Here is a 19,016-nt window from a genome sequence, read left to right as displayed (position 1 = left end):
ATGGTGCAATATTTCTTTCACTTCATACAGTTACAATCACCAACATTGTAAAATTATTCATAGATACTGTTTATCAATTCGAAGATGATGTCAGTTAAAGATGATTCCAAGTCCAGTAATGCTCCCTTTGTTATTAATAATCTACATGTATCTACATGTTTTTTTTAATGGTAAATGGTAAATGGACTGTATTTGTATAGCGCCTTTCTAGTCTTCTGACCACTCAAAGCACTTCACACTGCAAACATGAGCGTCCTCATGTTTATTATTTTTGGTGTCAAGTGACCAATACTGTATATTATCAGATGTTATTGGTTCGCATGCCATGTCTACCAGGCACTGTGCAGTTGAATGATGAGTCGCTTCTTAATCTGTCAAGATATCCAAAGGTCCTTTTTCTGGCTTTACTGCAGCTAAGAAAATGAAGATCAAACATCCGCATAGATTATGTATCTGACAGTGGGCGCCCTCTTTCCACAAACATTTAGCTTTAGGGATGTCAATGATAAGTCAACCGCTGCTATTAAGACAGCTGCTGACTTATGTAAAATATATGTAAAATGTATCTGAAAGCTACACTGTGACTGTTCATGTGTATATAACTGTCAAGTTTCTATAAACTGTAAAGTGAAATGAGGGGTCGGTGGGACCGTGTGGGTGGTTTTTTCTTTCTTTCTTTTCCTCTATTTTTCCTTTTCTATTATAGTTTCTTCTCATCTTGCATTTATATGTCAGTCAGTTATATAAATGGTGTAAAATACTAACAAAAGGTTGGTCACAAAAAGAATAATTTCATGATAGCACCAGCTATATATCTGCTTGAAAAGAAGTCTGACGATCCCTAACCAAGTAATAATAATATATTTTGCATGAGTTTTTAAGCAAAATGGGGCAAACAGCAGAGAGTGAAGGAGAGGCCAAATACTACTCCTGTCTCAGTCACAAAAACATGGCAAAATCATGACAAAGGACTTTACAGTGCAACTGATCAAAAACCAACAAGGTAGTCGCTAAACACCAAAGGACAACCTGCAACATCATGGCTTCAAAAAGGAACAAAGAAATGAAAATCTCTATGGCAGTGCTACCGACAACAACAACAGTTTAAGTTTCAACCTACATAAAGCTGGTATTTACAGTACAGCCAATACCTGTCTGCAAGGCCAGCACAAAGACACTTTGGTGCAAAGTACACAAAACCCGGATTCCTGAGCTACAGAATAAAATCTTAGGTTTAGGTTTGCAGCACAGTATGTGTGTAGGATTTCCACGTCCTTCATATATCAAAGAAATACACATTTTCCTTCTTAGGGAAAGAGCTCAATGGAGCATCTACACACAGTTCAGACAATGACCACCCCCCGATTCTGAATTTGAGTTAATGACTTCTGGATGACGCTATAGACCACCTCTGGTAAGTAAAAATTTGTGCTTTCATGCCATTAAAAACTGGATGACATCAAACATGCTCTAACTTTACACAAACAAGACAGACCTCTTAGGCCTTGTTCAAACTGCCAGCCCAAATCTGTTTTTTGGCATATCCAGATTGTATCCAGATTGATTTTAGAAAGTCTGGACAGCAAAAAAACACAAGAAATGCGATTTTTGCAAATTGGATCCAAGCCACATTTGGAGGTGGTTTGAAATGAGATTCCAATCGGATTTCTACAGATGTGTCTCAGTTTTTTTTTTTTTTTTTTTTTTACAATTCTGTGTTATATTTTATTCTATTTTGTTTTATTTTGTCCACTCCTTGAACATTTACTCAAGTGTACTGGCACATAATGTCAGTCTTTATTCAATTAATTTGAACCAAAAATGTATATAATATCTTAACAGAAAAGCATGAGTCACATCATAGTTGTCCTGGTTCCAGTTGCTACACTAAGACATATTAGGGAACACACGATCATTTAAGGTACAGACCAGTGTGAGCTTCAATGCAAATCCATCAAAATTAAAACACATTGCACGACTCTTCTCCAGTACCATGCTTTATTCACCAGACATTTTCGGCTGTCTTGCCTTCATCAGGGTGGTGCCCTACGCGATTTGTGTATGGATCTTGGATGAATGTATTAAGTTCAAATGTAGATGGACATTAGTTAGGGTTATTCATAAATGTTAAGTAATGGAAGTGATTTATACACAATGTCTTTTGAACAAGTAATTTGAATATTTGGGTTGAAAGAATACAGAATTGATTTACTTGTATTGAGAAATTGATATTTAACCTTTTTCCCCATCAGTTGGGTTAAGATGAAAAAATGTATTTGTTAGGGAATAATGTAAAAAGTTGATTGTAATGTTATACTCTGTATTTGTGCTTATAGATATTTTTCTGAAAGTTCTTGTATGAACTAAGGATAAGATTTTGCTTGTGGTATGCTTGGTAAGTTTTGTATACATGGTATCTATGGTGATGTATCGATCACATAACAGATCAATGTGTTGTATATATGGAAACCCAAAACAGCCTCGGGCACCAACCTGATGAAGGCAAGACAGCCGAAAACGTTTGGCGAATAAAGCATGGTGTACTGTATGATACATAGAAGACCTTTCCATTACTCAAGGAACAATGTAGTTGATGTTCCCATTACTTGCTGTATCAGCAGAGTAAAAGATGATTTTAATGTTTTAAACTTTGAGCTTTGTCTTTTGCTCGCTGATTTTCATGGGGAATAAATGTTTAGTGGTGCATTGAGTACTGAGGTTAGATAAAGTATGTTTTTGTTGCTGTAAGCTCTGAGCCTGTAAATAAAAGGAGTTAATAAATGATTTTATGCTAAGAAACTGTTACGCAATTTTATTTTTATGTAATCTCTTTTTTATAGCCATGTTAATTGCTGTGGTTCGTTACTCCTTAATGGATACAGCAAAAAAAAAAAAAAAAAAGTGTAAAAAACATAAACATAATGTCAACACACAGAAACTCACCACATTGATGTCTACATTTGGAAGCTCCACTGATCCGCCCACTCTGAGCTCAATGGACTTCATGCTTCTCAGAGCTATCTGTAATACACACATGCTTAGTGTGCATCAATTCCTCTCTTTATTTCTCACACACACATCACATGAAAATTAAGCACCCTCTCTCTTCTTTCTATCTCTCTCACCTCGACTCTGGTGTCAAACTTGATGACAGAGACGGGGTTGAAGCGGATCTTGAGAGCAGCCTGCCCCCCACTTGGCACCACGCCCTCAGGTGGACTCACCACCATGCCTGGCAGAGGGCAAACATCTAGCACCTGCCTCAAACAAACAGAGACAGAGCGAGACTGTTTAGAGGCACTTTTTCTTGTTTGGTGTGTACACGTATCTGTGCAAAAACAAGAGTGTGTGTGGGGGGGCACCTGGTAGTAGGCATGGTTCTGTCCAGTGTTGTGTAAGACGGCAGTTCTGACAGAAGGCATGTTGAGAGGCACTGATCCAAATATGACCCGTTTCTCTGCCAGCTGGACACTGGTGAATCCAACCTGAGAAAGACAGAGATGAAAGGAAAATTCTCTCAATGTTATATATCCTTGTCCTGTGATATTCAATCCATTGTGTTGTATTCTACATTTGTAGTTTACTCACTCTCCCTAAACCTGCCTTGTCTAATTCTACTCTTGATGCTGATTTCCCACATTTTACAAAATAACTTTTGACAGCCCCCAGAGCACATGTATTTGGAGCATGTGTACAACTCAGTGAAGAGAGCAATAGTAATGATGATGATAAAAGAGTGAGCAAGTGTGAGCGGGAGAGGTTTTCCATTGAAGAAAGCATGAAAGTCACAAGCCTTACTTAAAACACTTCTTGTTGCTCAATTGTGTTCTGGTCTACTGAGGCTGCTGTCAGAGGAGAAATCGATATCTGCCTCTTTGATGGATTTGGCCTCGTATGATTGTTGAACATTTGTTTAAAAAAAAAAAGAATGAATCAACAAAGATGCTCTTTCTATTTGATCATTTATTTCATTTCATTTATCACTTATCTTTTAGATTGTTGAAAATATTTTTGCTATTAACCCTAATTATAGCTGTCTTGAGCCAATCTCAAGGTGACATCACATCATTCATGTTTGGCCACTTAGTCATGAATATAACAAAAATACAGTATAGTATAAAATAAGAAAATGGACCCAAAAATGTAAGGCATGTCCCTGATAGTTGTTTAAGAACTGGGTTTTCAACTATGTTGCAGGGGTGAACTAAAACGTTTCTATGGATGTTTTGATACCTCAATACTGCTACTACTGAAAACTGTAAACATATTACAGCAGACATCCAAGTTCACATTTGATGCTCACGTGTTAGATTTTGGACCCTTGTGAGCTACCTAAGACAGATCAGTTCTCTAATATGCACAAACAAACCCAGGCACCTGCTGGAAAACTCGACTCACGTGTGAGGTTTGACATTGTTTACATTTTGGTGAAAATATGATGGTTGGGCAGATAAATCAATATTTTTTAGCGATCGGGCTGCAACCTAATACCGGTCTCTGTAGTGTTGGCTACCGAACGACAAAGATGCAATGTGCCAAGAATGGACATCATCGATCAACTCCCCTGCCGCCCCTCCTGACTGCACAAACAATAAGCACAAGGCCTGATGATTTTGGAATTTAGGAGTGAGCGAGCACTTCAATTTGCATTCTCAACAGTGAAAATCTTACTAACCTTCCCAACCACTAACCTCTAAATTACTAAACAATTTTTTTAGGGTTTTTAAAGCCTTTATTTGACAGCTGAAGAGAGACAGAGGGGACGACATGCAGCAAAGGGCCACAGGCTGGAATTGAACCCAACTGAGCCTTAGTATATGGGGAGCACGCTCTAACAGGTCAGCTAACAGGGTGCCCCATAAGACTGGTTTCTGTCAGCCACAAAAATTTAATTAGGGAATAGACAGGATATAAGTAACAAAAAAAAAAAGACACAACCCCCTTCTGTTGCTGACATCGATTATTCCATGCCATGATAGGTTAGTTGTGAAGAAACAGGCACAAATATCTCATTAAGTGGTGAGTTAACTTTTGTATCAGTTGTTCTCTTTAATATAATATTAGAGTCAGCAATGATAAAGTCTCTTAATTACATTACATAATTTCCAAAAGAAGTTTCAGTTCTACAGTTCTCTCCTTCTGTCCATATATGCTCCCTCGCTCTGGCTGAAATCACTTGACTTGTCTAATTCAGAATAAAGGCAGAGAGTGACAGTAGTTGCTGAAAACATAGGTTGAATGAAAGGCTGGCATGCAGTTATGGTATGACCCAAATTCCCCCCCATCCCCAACTGTCTCACATCCAAAAATGTTGCACACCCCTGATATGAATGGATAGTGGTGAAATGGATTTTGGTGCAGGAGACCTTAGCAACACAGTGCAGGCGTTGTGTGTTGCCCTCGTGGACACAGAGGTCAAAGTCTCCTTCTGGAGGGGAGGAGAAGGAGGGATGCCACACCACCTCACAGTCCAATTCCCTGTATGGCTCCACTGTACCTGAGGAGGGGGGGATTTGTTGTATCAGCACTAATTCAAATAGGCAAATCTATTAATTAAAATGCTTATTAACACAATAATAATAATAATAGCTTCTTAGAGACAAACACAAGAGAGAGGGAGAAAATGCAAAGTGACATTCTTGATATTAATGCTAAGGAAAATGCTAACCCAGGTACTCACACCCAGGGATATTAAAAATGAGCTGCATTTTCAGCACCTGTAGCTGGTCGAATGGAGAACAGGATGCCATTCTCTGTGACTACTGGTCTCCATGTGAACTCTGCGGCGTGGTTACGCTGATTTCGAAGGGTAACTGAGCTCCTGTATCCTGACTGGGCAAGCAGAGTGGGGTTGGGGCGGAGCACCAGCAGGGAGGTGGATAACTCCAGAGCCAAGGGGACAACCTCAGCCTGGACCAGTATCTGACCAGGGTGTTGCTGGTTTACAGAGTAGGATACAGGTCTGGGGGAAAGAAGTATATCTATATTGAACTGCAATAGTTGATTTTCATGTAATAAAAGTGTGTTGAGCTGCTTCCCCCACCAACCTGTAGAAGTGACCCAGCTTGTTGCTTTGAAATGTCAGGGGCAGGGTGTTTTGGGAGTGGGGTGGCAGGACATGGGAGAGGGGTGAGGAGCCTTGCAGCTCAGGGCAGTCCACCTCCAGCTGCACCCAGACGAAAACTGACAGATGATTGATCAGCTTCAGCTTCTGAACACACACTGACTGCACACACACCTCGCCAAAGTCCACTAACAATGGACCTATTGAGAAAAGAGTGAGAGTTTTACCTGGCTTTACAACATGAAAACAATTCCTCTGCACTTAACTATACTTGTAAATTATTTAATAACATGATTATCAACAATCACTGTGACAGTGTTAGCACATTACTTTCCTTTATTGTATTATATTTTTTGCTAGTACTTTCTCCTGTGTGCCCTGACGTAAAGACGAGCTGCTGTAACAAAGAGTTTCCCTTCGGGGATCAATAAAGTATTTCTGATTCTGATTCTGATTTCAGAGAGGATATAAGGAGAAAGAACAACACAGAGAAACACACTACTACTTGTCATACTTAGTGTTTTGCTGTATCTTACAGTTTGTACTAAAGCTATTATTAGAAACAGTGACTCTAGCACTTCTGAACTGAATCTCTAACCTATGTCAACTTGGTAGAGCTCCTGCGCTGTCAGAGTCCTGTTGCAGTCTGCCATCTCCTGTCTGGTAGAGGGAACTGCATTCATTACCTCTGAAACCTAGAGAGATAGAGAGAAAAAGACAACTGTCCCCTGAAACTTTCACTGAAATTCCACTCTGTGCAATAGTTAACTAATCTGTTACAATTTAAATTAATTGAAAAGTGTTTTGTTTTGACCACCGTCTGACCTGACTGCTGGTCTGCTGGGTGATGGATGTCATGTCTTGGGGGCAGGTGGATTTGGTTGCTAGGAGAGCATAGCTGTAGTTTGGCTTAGTCTCTAAGATCTTACTGCTCTCCAGGTCACTGATGCGGAGTGTAGGGGGAACAAGCCCTTGAGAAGGAACAATCCCAATATCCACATTGTCCTCCACTGTTTCCTGCTGTCTAACAACCAAAAACAAAGGTCCAACTTCACTATTTCCAACTGTTAACTGTAAGACAAACTTTAGGTGGGTAATCAGAACATTCATAAGAAAGCCTACCTCTTCTTGATCTTCTGCAGGCGTGTTTGTCTGAGCTGTTTTACAAAGTCTGCGTAAATCTGTCGATTCCGCTGTTTCTGCTCCTCTTCTTCCTCAGTGAAAGCATAATTGGTGTCCACATAGCGATAGCGGTGTACACCAGTAAAAATGGTCCTGAGTACAATAAAGACAGGAATCCTTCAGCAACTGTGGAATCTTTAAACTGGGATCATTTTAACAGAACAAAAAAATTACTATTTGCTGTTGTTACTTTAAAATTAAATATGTCTATTTTATACTTTTTGGGAAATTTGGATTTGTTGTTTCTTATTATTTCAAACACATTTCAGTTGACGAACTGACTGTCAATCTGCACTGAGCCTGTGAAAGAGTGTGTCTCTTTAACCTCTACCTGTACTGTCTATGTGCAGAGGCAGGCCTGATGCTTGTGGCTCGGTCATTAGGAAAAGCCAGGAACTCCTCCACCTCTGTGTTCTGACTCCTCTCCCTGCGATGTACATGGAGTCGTGTTTTGTCGGCATTTAGGATAGCAGCATGTGCCATCCCACGGCAGCAAGCCAGTTCACTGGACCGAATGTGAGGCCATGATCCGGTTGGATTGGTCACTGCTGGAGTGATGCCTGTGAAGGAGACAATTAGAGCAGGACAGGTACGTGCATCAAAATCATCTAATTAAAGGACAAGTCTGGTTATATTCAGTATTTTTCTTACTGTCAACAAATCCCATGAAAAGACCCTAACCATCAGCCAATTGATGCTACTAACAAGTATTGTGTGATAGTCGAAAGCCTTATTCTTCTGTGCCATAGAGCTCCATTGTTTTCCAAATCAAAAACACATCAATGAGCCACACTCTTGTACTGGGTGACATGTTCCTTCATTACCATGAACACACACACCTGCTGCTACAAATACTCACTAGAGCACCAAATGCGGATTAATCCGCTTCTGAAAATAGTCCCCAAGAAATGCACTATTTAAAGAGCCTTTTTTAAAATGAAACTATATATCTGCGAGCTGTTTTTAAAGCTTTGTCTTCAGCAGAAACCTGACCTGGGCTGAGAGTCACAGACAGGGTAGGGAAGTCAAAGTATTGAGAGACAAACACATTGTTGGTTTTGGTCTTATGGGATTAATCCTTCAATATTCACCAGGATTTAGTTTAGGTACGGGGTGTGTGGTCTCACTTCGGCAGACAGCAGACAGGTGTAGTGTGATGGTGTGGAAGCTGCATAGCTCAAATCCAGTAACATCTTCACCAGTGTTGCCACCCCTCTGAATAACATGACCTAAGACGTCTAGCTTCTGACACGCCTGGAAGCTCCCTTGCTGCCGTGCAGTGAAAGACAAAACTACATCCTAGGGAATGCAACAGAGAGAAAAAAGTTCCACAGTCACTGCTCCACTTGGATTTCTAAATAAATAACTGAGACAATCACCATCCTTACCTGGCATTGTCCAGGAGCGATTGTGCCAGTGGAGGGCTTGGTGGTGAAATGTGCTAACTTGCGGAAGCGGAAGTTGATGGGAAGTTGAGGGCAGAGGTTCTGCAGCACACACAGCAGGTCTACGCGTTGGCCCATCACACAGGTGAGGAAATTAAATCTTTGAGAGGGACTAGGCACCAGAGACACAGGCAGTCCGGAGCCTGTCACTGCCAGCTCCACACTACTGTTACCTAAAGAGACGAAGAATCAAAATATCATTGTGGTCTATCTTTAATTATCTGTCAATTAATCAATGAATAATCTGCTCATAAAGTTATATGTTATAACACTCTTCCATTATTGTATTGTATTATGCAATGTGAAATCTGTGTGTGTGTTGAGAGTACCATTATGGTGAGTGAAGCCATATCTGCTTCCCACTGACTCAAACAGCAGGAAAAGACAGTAGTCTTGCCGGCTGGCTGAGTAATCACACTTCTTCTTTTCAGTTGTTCTGAAAAAGACAGGGTGTTGTGTTGTGTTTGTGGTGATTAAGATAAATTGAGACCACTGCCTAACACACTATTGTACACTCCTCGTTAGTATAGTGGTGAGTATCCCCGCCTGTCACGCGGGAGACCGGGGTTCGATTCCCCGACGGGGAGTAATACATTATACTTTTCTCCCACCCCCCATCTATAAAATTAATCTTTACATTATTTATATAGGACATTTTACCATACAATAATTTCATACAACATTAGTCCACTCACATTTCTAAGTACCAATTATTTTAATATTAATGTTTAGGTCAGACACATTCACAGACAATTTACCTCTTGCAGATGGGGCTGAAGTGTACAGCCACAGTGGTTTTGTCATAGGGTCCCAGTCGACCCTGTTTGGGGACACACACCAAAACCTGAGAGACGTCTTGGGTGGCTGGGCTGCAACTCTCCATTGTCTCCAGCAGGGCGGCATCTGTGCTCTTCTGGAGATCTGTTCCCTGCACAGCCATCACAGTCAAAGCCTTGTTGTTTCATTTTCAGTTAAGTACAACTGGCCTCCAGTCTATCTTCCAACCAAACTACCAACTTAGCTTTCTTTCCTATTTACCCCTCCTACTCACCTATTGACCTGTCTATATCTGCATCTCTACTTGTCTACCTCCCAAACTAATAACTTTAACAGCTATTTTTTTTTTTACTTTCTATCAACCTGTCTGTACCATCTGTACCTAACCATTTCCTTGCCTAAACACAAACATACCTATCTGCATAGCAGCTGTGTAGCTTGGCAGCTAAACCTACTTTCCCTAAGGGCATAACTCACCACCTCAGTCCCAGCTGCAGTCTCCTGCAGCAGGCAGACCCAGTCACATTCCTGGGGTGCATTGTTTCTCAGAACCACATTCTCCACGCGGGACGTCCCAAAGTATACAGGTCCAAACCACAGACAGGACAGTGGAGCCCCCTGTAAAATTTTAGGCTTTGTTCAGCGACAGAAAAAAGCATAAACATCTTCACATGAACACCATTTAGAGGGGGGAAAGCAAAAAAGGTGAACATCAGTATGTGAATTCTACTTGGACCACTGAAATACCTGCAGGTCAAAGACCTCAAGGCACTGGTCCACCACCTCAGCCCTGATACTGAAAACTACAGCAGAGCGATTCTGGAGTTTTACCCTGGACAGAGGGAGGGTGAGATTCAGGTACAGTGGAAGAGCACAACTGTCAGACAGAACCACTACTTAAATGGTTCATTTTCCATTGAGCTGTAAATTTTCCAGTGTAAAATGATGCAATGATTTACCCGATAACACTTATGACAAAATATCATGAGCTAATTTTGCGAGCTTCCATAAAAATCTTAAAACCTAAAAAATGCGACTTAGTATTTAGTATCCATCCCTTCAATACATGCTATCTGTGTTCACAGTTATTTTGGACTGGTGCAATAAAGTCTTTCGTACAGAGCCTTCTCATCAATCTGCCTGGGTCTGTCTGTGCGTAGTTCCACCTTCAACCACTGGGTGGCGCCAGCTGCTATGACTCCAATGCAGGGTGAGAGTCTGACTGAGGGGTCTCCATTGTATTGCACCTGGAACACACCTTCAATGCACAAACAAAGACACACACACAAATACACACATATTCTCACGGAGTGATTTTACTAAATAGTCCCTAATGCTTAATAACATCATAGTAAAGGTTTAAAACAGAGGAAAGAAACGACAGACAGTTCATGGGTTAACAGAGCAAACAGTTTATCAGTGGCAAAAGTATTTTGTATAAAAAAAGCTCATTGCATTTAAAAAAAGAAAGAAAAACTATTGTATATTGTTCTTATGTATTTACATAAGTTCTAAAGTTTACCATTCCTGCATCCCACAACTGTCTCTCTAATTTAATTTTTGTTCATGTTGACTGAAAGATTTCACTTTTGTATCCATTAAATGATTAAGTATTCTGATTAACTAAAGACAGGGAATTGCATTGTCAGGCTTTAAAAACAGTTTTCTGATTATAGATATCACTTACAGGAGCAGCTAATACTTTAATTTGATGGGTCATGGACTCTGTGTTTTTGAAAATGAATAGTTCATCGCCTCATGAGCAACTTAGATACAGTATCTTCAGGCCAAGAAAGACACGCTTGATTTACCTGGCGCTGATCCCTGATTGGTTATGTGGTGATGTCTGCTGATCACCTGACTGCTAGCAGCAATACAGCCAAAGTCTAGGACTGAATCCATTAGGAGGGAACAAGCCCTGGGAAAGCTAGAGGAGTACATAAATAAAGACAAACTGTCAAAACATTTGTGGGGATGTGAACATCAATAAATGACTAGGACACAGACAGTGTGTTTGGTCCTAAATATTTTATAAATGTATATATATATATACCCCAGCAGTGGGATTTTGATGGTCTCATCATCTATATGAATCAGGAGGCAGTCTCTGACCTCCTCCTCTTCCTCTGGAGTGAACTCCAGCAAGCCGCTTACAGACAGACCAGGAGCCACCACTTTGGCTGAGCTAGATACTGTGAACTTGAACAACTGCAAAAAAAAAAAGCAATAAACAAGAAGAAGAGGGAGAAAAGGGCATCAATCAAATGTGTAGAAATAGCAAACATTTAGAGACACACATTTAAAGATATAGACATATGCATCTTACTATCAAAATACTAACACAGTAACCTTATACTCAGATAAGACAGAGTTTATGGAGAGATAGTTAACTTCAGAGAAGAAAAGGGAGAAAAATATGTATAAATATTGTTCAACAATATTTGTAGATTCTTTTTAGCAAAATGTTACCATCTAGGACATAGCCGTTGATAAATAGGAGGAAAAAGATGACAGATAGATAGATACAGATGGACGTGGTAGCATCAAACCAACAATGTCCATGCTTATTTTTTTTATTAGCAAAAGGATAATATACAAACAATCGGGTAAACAATATCAGCACATACAAATCAGATTTAAATTATACAAATACATATAGAAAACATATGAAGATAATAAAAGACAATGACATAAAAATAAAAAACAGGAGTACACATATACACAAATGTAAACATATTCAGTCGGGGAAAAAAGTTCCATAATGTTTCAGAAGCTTAGTAGTTTTGTAACGTTATTAAACTGAGTGGTTTAAGTAGTGAATTTAGTTCTAGGGGGAAATAGTGAGATCTTAGGTAGTGATTTCGAGAATTTCTGTTTGTGAATAAAAAACTTTGCATATACAATAATGAACTGAATCAGATATTCCAGAGCGCAATCATCTGGGTTAGTACAGCGACAGAGTTAGCGGCTTCAAAAAAGTGAGATTCTAGATCTGTCCAAAAATTTGGGGATATTTTACAATTAAAAAATAGGTGAGAAATTGTTTCTACAATGTCCATACTTACAGTTAGCTAACCAACTAAAGCTAACGCAATTTCTTGAACGAGGCGTTAGCTAGAGTTAACAAATAATTTAGCTAGTTAACGTAATAACTAGGTTACGTCATTTTTAAAATTTCGTATAGTTAAGCTAGTTGTTAAAAACACATCAGAGTTTACGATACCTTTAATGTGGGCTTTTCAATCATTATTTTCTTCGACGTTTTCCCAACATTTGTTGCCGTGACTACAGTCTTGTAAACCTGACCGACTTTCACATCGTTGAACTCGACAAACGCTGGGTCAACTCGAACACAACTTCCAGCCATGGTATGACTTTCTAGTTACTACTTACTTACAGACGCCAAACGCCACAAGTATACTTTCCCTCTCATTAACGTGCATGTAAAATAATTTATCACACAATTGTGTCGACTTCTTGACTCGCATGCCGATAGTCAACTTGACTGTTGCTATGCTACCCAAATGTTGGAGACTAAACAGAGGTCGACGGCTCAGGTGGTTTCTAGGCGACGACTCCAACTGAGCTTGTTTTATACACTTGGGCAATCCAGGTGGACGGTGCCGCTGTTGACACTGGACAGCAAACCTTTATTCAGAACCAACGTATCTTGTTTATTTCGGACGAATTTAATGTTTTTGATACTATAAATGTCAAGTCAGACTATCATTATTAAAAAAAGCTGAGATGTGTTCTAAAAATAAGCTTTTCTCCGCTTCTTTATCAGCGTTTTTCCATTAGGTTACGTTATAATGGTGTAAATGGATAGATAAATCAATCTAACATCTTCTGGCATAATATTAAGTGAATGTATTATGTTGCCACTACACTGCTCATAATATTTGTGTTATTACAAATATAATATAATAAAGAGCTGTAAATACATAATTAATATGGATTTCCTTTCAGTTTCTAACTCAACAACAAGCATGTTGTTAAACATTTTTCCAAAGTTAAAGCCTAAAATAAAGTTAAACAAACATTAGTACAAATGTAAAATGGTCGATAGTTTATGTGATTTATTTCACAAGAAGAAAAAAAGATAAGTCTTTCTTTAGTACAGCATGTTACAAAAACATCACTGAATACTGTTAGTCAAACTAACATCACATAAAAAATAAGACAGTCCTTGAAAAATAACAAAACTATGGAAGTATTGACATCAATGTGAAATACAAATGTTTTAGAACAAAATAAGATTCATCCATTTTAGTAACTTGCTAGGATTTCACATAACAGCACCAGGGCTCTCCCATATTTCATCATCATAAATATTAGAGGTAGATGTGATTTTATCTGTGGCCGTCAAATCAAGGCTGTGGCAGTCTTTGGCAGTTGTCTCTTCAGCATTTTGGATGAAATCAAAGTGCTCAGCACTTGCTGCTGGATGATCCTTGGATGGTTCTGAGCATTCTTGCTCACTCTGCAAACCCTGTTCCTTAGAGTTTTGTGGCAAGTACTTGTCAATTACAACAGCTTTACTTGTTTCTAAATCCTCCTCATTACTAACTTCTGCTGAACTTCTCTCTCCACCAACCAGAGTCTGCCTCCCTTCATGCCCTCCATTTGAGATAGCTGATGTGGCTTTATCCTTTATCCCCTCCTGGGTGTGAGGTCTGCTCTCCAGGCCAAAGAAGTTGTTGCGGACAACATAGCGCACACACTGCAGGAGGACATTCCTCTCATGGCGGATATCTGGGGCCAGTAACTACAGAGTGAAAGAAAATAGAGAGGGCTGAGGAGATGCATTATCTAGATATTTACAAGTTTAAATATAATTTTACTCTCTCACTTTAAAATCCAGTGAAATATGTTTGTATAATCTCAGATGTCTCCTTACCATCTCAAGTAGAGTGGGACGACGTGTCTGTGGTGTATCTTGGTGTCCTCCTCTACCACCCCTTCCTCCCCTGCCTCCTCTTCTCCCTCTTCCTCTTCTGCTGTGAGGTGTGTGAAGGGCACTGTCAGGCTGGGGGGCTTTGTGAGTCTCTGTGCCCTGTGAAGAGGTTTCCCAGCCTCTAGGGGGTCCTCTGTCCTGGGAGCTTGGTGGTATTGTGTTTAGGAGAGCCTGGTTTTCTTGCACGAGGTCTTTGGCTCTCTGAATGGGGGTGTCTGAAACACAAGGACAGGGGATAATAGGAACACTGGACAGAAGTGATGGAAAATGTAAGTGTTTTTTTTCCTGTGACATGATATTTCTCAATGTGTATTTTGTCTATCAATGTATACAAACCTACTCGTCAAATTTGTGTCCTTGTGTATATTTTTGCAAGTATGTTATGAATATGTTGTTTCAACAGAATAAAACCAACCCTAACTATAATAGAGTCTTTCTTGGGTCAAATTAAATTATTTAATTAATTATATGAGGTATAGATAAATACTCATGACCAATGATTTGTCACTGCAGTTATTTATATATGACTGAATGTGTAGTTTCCATATTTCTGCCCAGTTTCCAAACTTTTCATGACCTGGAAGTCTTTGAATTTTATTCTCCATACTTTACAAGATTTTGCTAACGCTTCCAATGCTGTGATTTATTCAAACATTTAACAAAAGACACTCCACTTACAGCAAACACGAGTAAACTTCATGAGTGAAATACCCGCAAAAAAAAATGTCCACTATGTGACTCAGAAATGCAGCTAGCAGTGCTGAAACTGACTTAGAAAGCTATGGTAATGGTATAACTAATAGACAGCTTATCACTGCTGTTCCACGGACATAAACCACTTCTTAAATTAAGAAAAGACATTTTGACTGAATGTCCGTTGGCATATAGCTAGCATCGTCAAACTTTGTCAAGGCCACTATGCTAGCCTTACTAGCCTAGCTACCAGAAAGTTAATTTTTATCTTCATGGCATAAGCTTCCAGTTTTACACAGTACCTGCCGGTGAAAAGTGGCACCAGTGAAATATAAGCAGTTTGCCTTTTTTTTTTTTTTATTAGCCATGCTTGCGATGTGGCTCTAGGGATGGCAATGTCGGTCGGTCCACCACAAACATCTCAACAACTACTGGATGGATTGCCACGAAATTTGGTTCAAACATTCATGGTCCCCAGAAGCTAAATCCTAATGACTTTGGCGACCCCCTTACTTTTAATCTAACACCATCATCAGGTCAAAATTTCCCTTTGTCCAATACTTCGGTTTATAATCACATACATGCAAAAACTAATGACATTCCCATCAGCCTCAGCTGTCTTTGTGTTTTGTGCTAATTAGCAAATATTAGCATGCTAACACGCTAAAGTAAAGTACACTGTGAGAATGTTAACATGCTGACGTTAGCATTTAGCTCAAAGCACCACTGTGCTTAAGTACAGCCTCACGGAGCTTGTAGACTATTTGGCACACAGCAGCGACGTATATCAGTCCGAAACATCATATACCGGTGGGAAGTAGTACTCGCATATTGTCCTGATAGATTGGCATGTAAGGTACACATTCTGTTCTGTAGCAGGTTGAGGACGGTGGCAAACTCACCCTCTGGTTCCTCATCACTTTCACTCTCACTCATGGAGCCGTAGTTAGCCACCAGGGAGCCCAGAGCCGAGCTCATCTGTTTAGGAGCCACAACCAGGCCGCCAGTCCTGGACTCAGCAGCTGCGTCCTCTCGGTCAGAATCTGGAAGCACATGAGAAACACATTGCAAGTTTTCATTACTGTTGTGTGTCCCCCCTTTAAAATATAGACAATATCAAACCAACAGTAGTTCAGAGGTCAGTGATGCCCCAAAAACTGGCAGACACGGCTGTGACAATAAAGGTACGGTGACTTATTTCAGGTGAGTGTTAACAGTCTTTGAATACTGTGCCCCGTCCACGTCAGATGAGTCACTCACCATGGTCGCTGCTGGCCAGCGCACCCAGTGGATCCCCGTCCCTGCAGGGCTGGGTGAGGGGTGGAGGTCTCTCTGTAGCATTGCCGTCTGATGGGTGAGGCCCTCGAGGATGTCGTCCGTGGAACCCTCTGTTACCCCAGCCGCGACCCCGACCCCGTCCCCATCCTCTGCCTCTCATTCGTCTGTATAAAATATTTAAGGCTAGATTTAGATTAGATTAATAATATATATAATAGTGAATATAAATATATTCTTGTTTTTGGTTGCAATAAAAGAGAAAATAAGACAGATCCGTGCAAAATACATCATTTACACATCAAATTTGTACATTTACCCAAACTGAGCTGTCTCTAGAACGGCTCCTGTCTCCTCCCGTACCTCCATCACTTTTTTCTTCTTTTCCATATTCTGAAGTGTTGGATAGTTTCTGGAAAGACAAATTAAGGCTTGAGTTGAACAACAGCAATCATTCAATTTTGCTGATAGGAAGCAAACATCTTTGGTAAAAATCTATGTAAAATACAGAAAATCTGGATCATCTTATGGTATAACGTCATCAATAGTTCAGAGATAAATTAGAATCGCTGCCACAGTTTCAACAATCTATTTCTGAATACATACTTGCGCCTCTCCTCTCTCCATTTTGCAATCTCTTCTGGTGTGTCCAGCTTGATTCTTTTAGCGCCAGGTGCATGGTTCTGCAGTCAGGATATAAAAGCACTGATATTAGCAACGGAAAATGCTGAGAGCCTAAGTTTCAGATACACCGCAAGTTGTTTCACTTACATTTTTCCAGTGGATGCTGACTATTTTTTCATGAGCCATGAAGGTGCAGTCGGACACAGAACACTACGAAAGAAATTTGATGGAGGCACTCAGTAAAATGTGCATACTGATTTCCAGAAATGACATGAAATAAAGTAAAATATCCTATCAAATTACCTTGACATGTTGAGAAACATGTTCATCGTATTTCTCCTGGTTTTTGAAGCCCCGATCACAGGTGTCACAAAAATGGCAATACTCTGGTTCCTTCTTATTTTTCTGCTGCGGGGTTATAGACAGATCAGTTCACCATATGGCTGTTCTTATTCTTAGTGCAGAGTGCACTGCTGTTGTATGACAAATGCTATGAAGGTCATGATCATGATTTAAGTAGTAATGTGGTAACAGACAGTTACCTTTTTCCCTTGATTGTTGGGGGGTCCATAATTCTGTCTTCCACCGCGATGTCCTCCTTGATGCCATTCACGACCAAAGTTTTGACCTAAAGACAAGACTGAAGTTAGAGGCATGACAGCATCACACACATACATCAGTACCTCAGTTTTAATTATGTATATATTTTATACATACATATTTTCTTTTTAACTATTGAAGCGGCACGCCACCAATTTTACACACCAAGGTCAGTATACTCGTCACAGGGAGTACTATTCAGCCTGTGAACACAGTTGCGTAATGTCTTCTGTGGCCCTGGAGGAGCTTTGTCAAGTCTGAAAAAGAACCCTGATGATATCATAGTGATGTCATCAGGGCTATCTCAGCTTGGGCTTGGAGACCAACCATTTTTTACAGAAAGCCTGCGTTACAGATGTGGAGTTGGAAAGAAATAGGCATTTACCAGGCAGGGAGGGTCTAACCAAATATCCTATTGGTGGCATAATAGGAAATGTAGGATCCAGTGTTTTTGGACCTGGACCCATACTAGTGACTAAAAGTCAGGAAAGCTTCTGCTGCTTCGATTATACCACTTTTTTTTTTAAATCTGTCTCTTGTACCCCCCCAAACTTTCTAGAACTTACCTTTTACCTTTATCTTTAATACTTTCCCAGTGTTTTTAAACTAGTGGTTTGTTTAAGAAACAACGAAATCATTAATAATATGGTCATGATGGCCAAGTAGATGCATTAATTCCTCATGTAAGACGGCTGGTGACTCTAAGATCAACAGAGATAACATTCAAACTATAGCATGATATTGCTGACATTAAGATTGGTTGTGATTTTGATGGTTGATTAAGTTATAGGAATTCTAATTATTTCAATTAAACTCAAGGAAAAGATAGGTCAAGTGAACATGGTAAAAACGTGCTATTTACAGATACATTTACTAGCAATAATACATTATCATTGTCTTTTGGGATTGATCACCATTAATAGACTACTGTATGGGCTACTCACCGTATGGACGTTTAAGTTCATAGTTTCCACGGCCTGATGGGAAACCAAACCCTGCCGCTGCCCCGTGATGCCATCCCGCCTGGCCGCTGTGGTCCCAGCTGGGCTCGGAGGGCGTCTCGCACCAACTCCACATACTGGGGTGGAAGCTGCTGGAGCGCGGCTGCTGTTGATGCTGGAAGGGCTGGATAAAGTTTGGAGGGGGACAGCCGAAGTCCGGCGGAGGATAATGTCCTGGTTCATTCATACTACACGCCCGAAGTCTTTCTTCACGTAGACAGTGAAGTGTATTTGAAGTAAATTTGGGTTCCTCACCACGCAGCTCTCACATGTGCATGTTTTGCCAAGGGTTTATACCGTCACTTCCGCGAGAGCAGGAAGGACATAAAACATATGAGCAGAGCTATGGAGCAGAGACAAAATACAAAATGTTAACGATATCCATCAAATTATAGTTA

The 19,016-nt window shown here is 40.1% G+C and overlaps 2 protein-coding genes and 1 non-coding gene across 12 annotated transcripts in view; 1 reads left to right on the top strand and 2 right to left on the bottom strand.

The window, feature by feature from the left end:
• LOC122872298 (cilia- and flagella-associated protein 47-like) overlaps positions 1-13,397 on the bottom strand; it is a 65,969-nt gene extending 52,572 nt beyond the window's left edge. For 6 of the 9 annotated variants that reach the window (XM_044188330.1, XM_044188332.1, XM_044188335.1 and 3 more), the window contains exons 1-20: positions 12,692-13,397; positions 11,522-11,676; positions 11,280-11,395; positions 10,588-10,726; positions 10,216-10,300; positions 9,946-10,086; positions 9,450-9,619; positions 9,021-9,127; positions 8,635-8,864; positions 8,338-8,545; positions 7,578-7,806; positions 7,187-7,339; positions 6,890-7,088; positions 6,663-6,759; positions 6,048-6,264; positions 5,718-5,962; positions 5,367-5,497; positions 3,363-3,485; positions 3,126-3,257; positions 2,944-3,021 (exon numbers count right to left, since the gene is read on the bottom strand). In XM_044188330.1, the coding sequence (XP_044044265.1) occupies positions 2,944-3,021; positions 3,126-3,257; positions 3,363-3,485; positions 5,367-5,497; positions 5,718-5,962; positions 6,048-6,264; positions 6,663-6,759; positions 6,890-7,088; positions 7,187-7,339; positions 7,578-7,806; positions 8,338-8,545; positions 8,635-8,864; positions 9,021-9,127; positions 9,450-9,619; positions 9,946-10,086; positions 10,216-10,300; positions 10,588-10,726; positions 11,280-11,395; positions 11,522-11,676; positions 12,692-12,835 (3,099 nt within the window). In that variant the 5' untranslated portion in view covers positions 12,836-13,397. Of the gene's footprint in view, positions 1-2,943; positions 3,022-3,125; positions 3,258-3,362; positions 3,486-5,366; positions 5,498-5,717; positions 5,963-6,047; positions 6,265-6,662; positions 6,760-6,889; positions 7,089-7,186; positions 7,340-7,577; positions 7,807-7,897; positions 8,039-8,337; positions 8,546-8,634; positions 8,865-9,020; positions 9,128-9,449; positions 9,620-9,945; positions 10,087-10,215; positions 10,301-10,587; positions 10,727-11,279; positions 11,396-11,521; positions 11,677-12,691 lie in introns of those variants that run through there. The other 3 variants (XM_044188334.1, XM_044188338.1, XM_044188339.1) reach the window with 3 other exon arrangements.
• On the top strand, positions 9,207-9,278 carry trnad-guc. Its single transcript has one exon. It is a non-coding gene; the product is annotated as a tRNA-Asp (tRNA).
• Positions 13,398-13,532: 135 nt separating the features above from the next.
• On the bottom strand, positions 13,533-18,937 carry nufip1 (nuclear FMR1 interacting protein 1). 2 transcript variants are annotated; one of them, XM_044188341.1, is made up of 10 exons: positions 18,562-18,937; positions 17,560-17,645; positions 17,321-17,422; positions 17,165-17,227; positions 17,000-17,076; positions 16,713-16,805; positions 16,379-16,560; positions 16,021-16,161; positions 14,369-14,640; positions 13,533-14,236 (listed from the first exon to the last, which is right to left on the bottom strand). In XM_044188341.1, the coding sequence occupies exons 1-10, from the start codon at positions 18,803-18,805 to the stop codon at positions 13,757-13,759; spliced, it is 1,740 nt and encodes a 579-aa protein (XP_044044276.1). In that variant the 5' UTR covers positions 18,806-18,937; the 3' UTR covers positions 13,533-13,756. The 2 variants fall into 2 exon arrangements, with proteins under 2 accessions (XP_044044276.1, XP_044044275.1); XM_044188340.1 differs by having other exon boundaries at positions 17,321-17,425; positions 18,562-18,936.
• Between the last annotated feature and the right edge of the window lie 79 nt (positions 18,938-19,016).

The sequence above is a fragment of the Siniperca chuatsi genome, linkage group LG24, assembly GCF_020085105.1.
Source record: "Siniperca chuatsi isolate FFG_IHB_CAS linkage group LG24, ASM2008510v1, whole genome shotgun sequence".
NCBI lineage: Eukaryota > Metazoa > Chordata > Actinopteri > Centrarchiformes > Sinipercidae > Siniperca > Siniperca chuatsi.
The sequence above is the reverse complement of the archived record's forward strand: the minus strand, read 5'-3'. Positions and strand labels throughout refer to the sequence as shown.

Excerpts from the sequence above, each read along its gene's own strand:
- nufip1 (XM_044188340.1), bottom strand. The coding sequence starts at position 18,805 with ATGAATGAACCAGGACATTATCCTCCGCCGGACTTCGGCTGTCCCCCT. Across the intron at positions 16,162-16,378 it reads GCTGGCCAGCAGCGACCATG|ATTCTGACCGAGAGGACGCA; the intron begins GTGAGTGACTCA and ends ATGTGCTTCCAG. Across the intron at positions 14,641-16,020 it reads AAGTGATGAGGAACCAGAGG|ACACCCCCATTCAGAGAGCC; the intron begins GTGAGTTTGCCA and ends CTTGTGTTTCAG.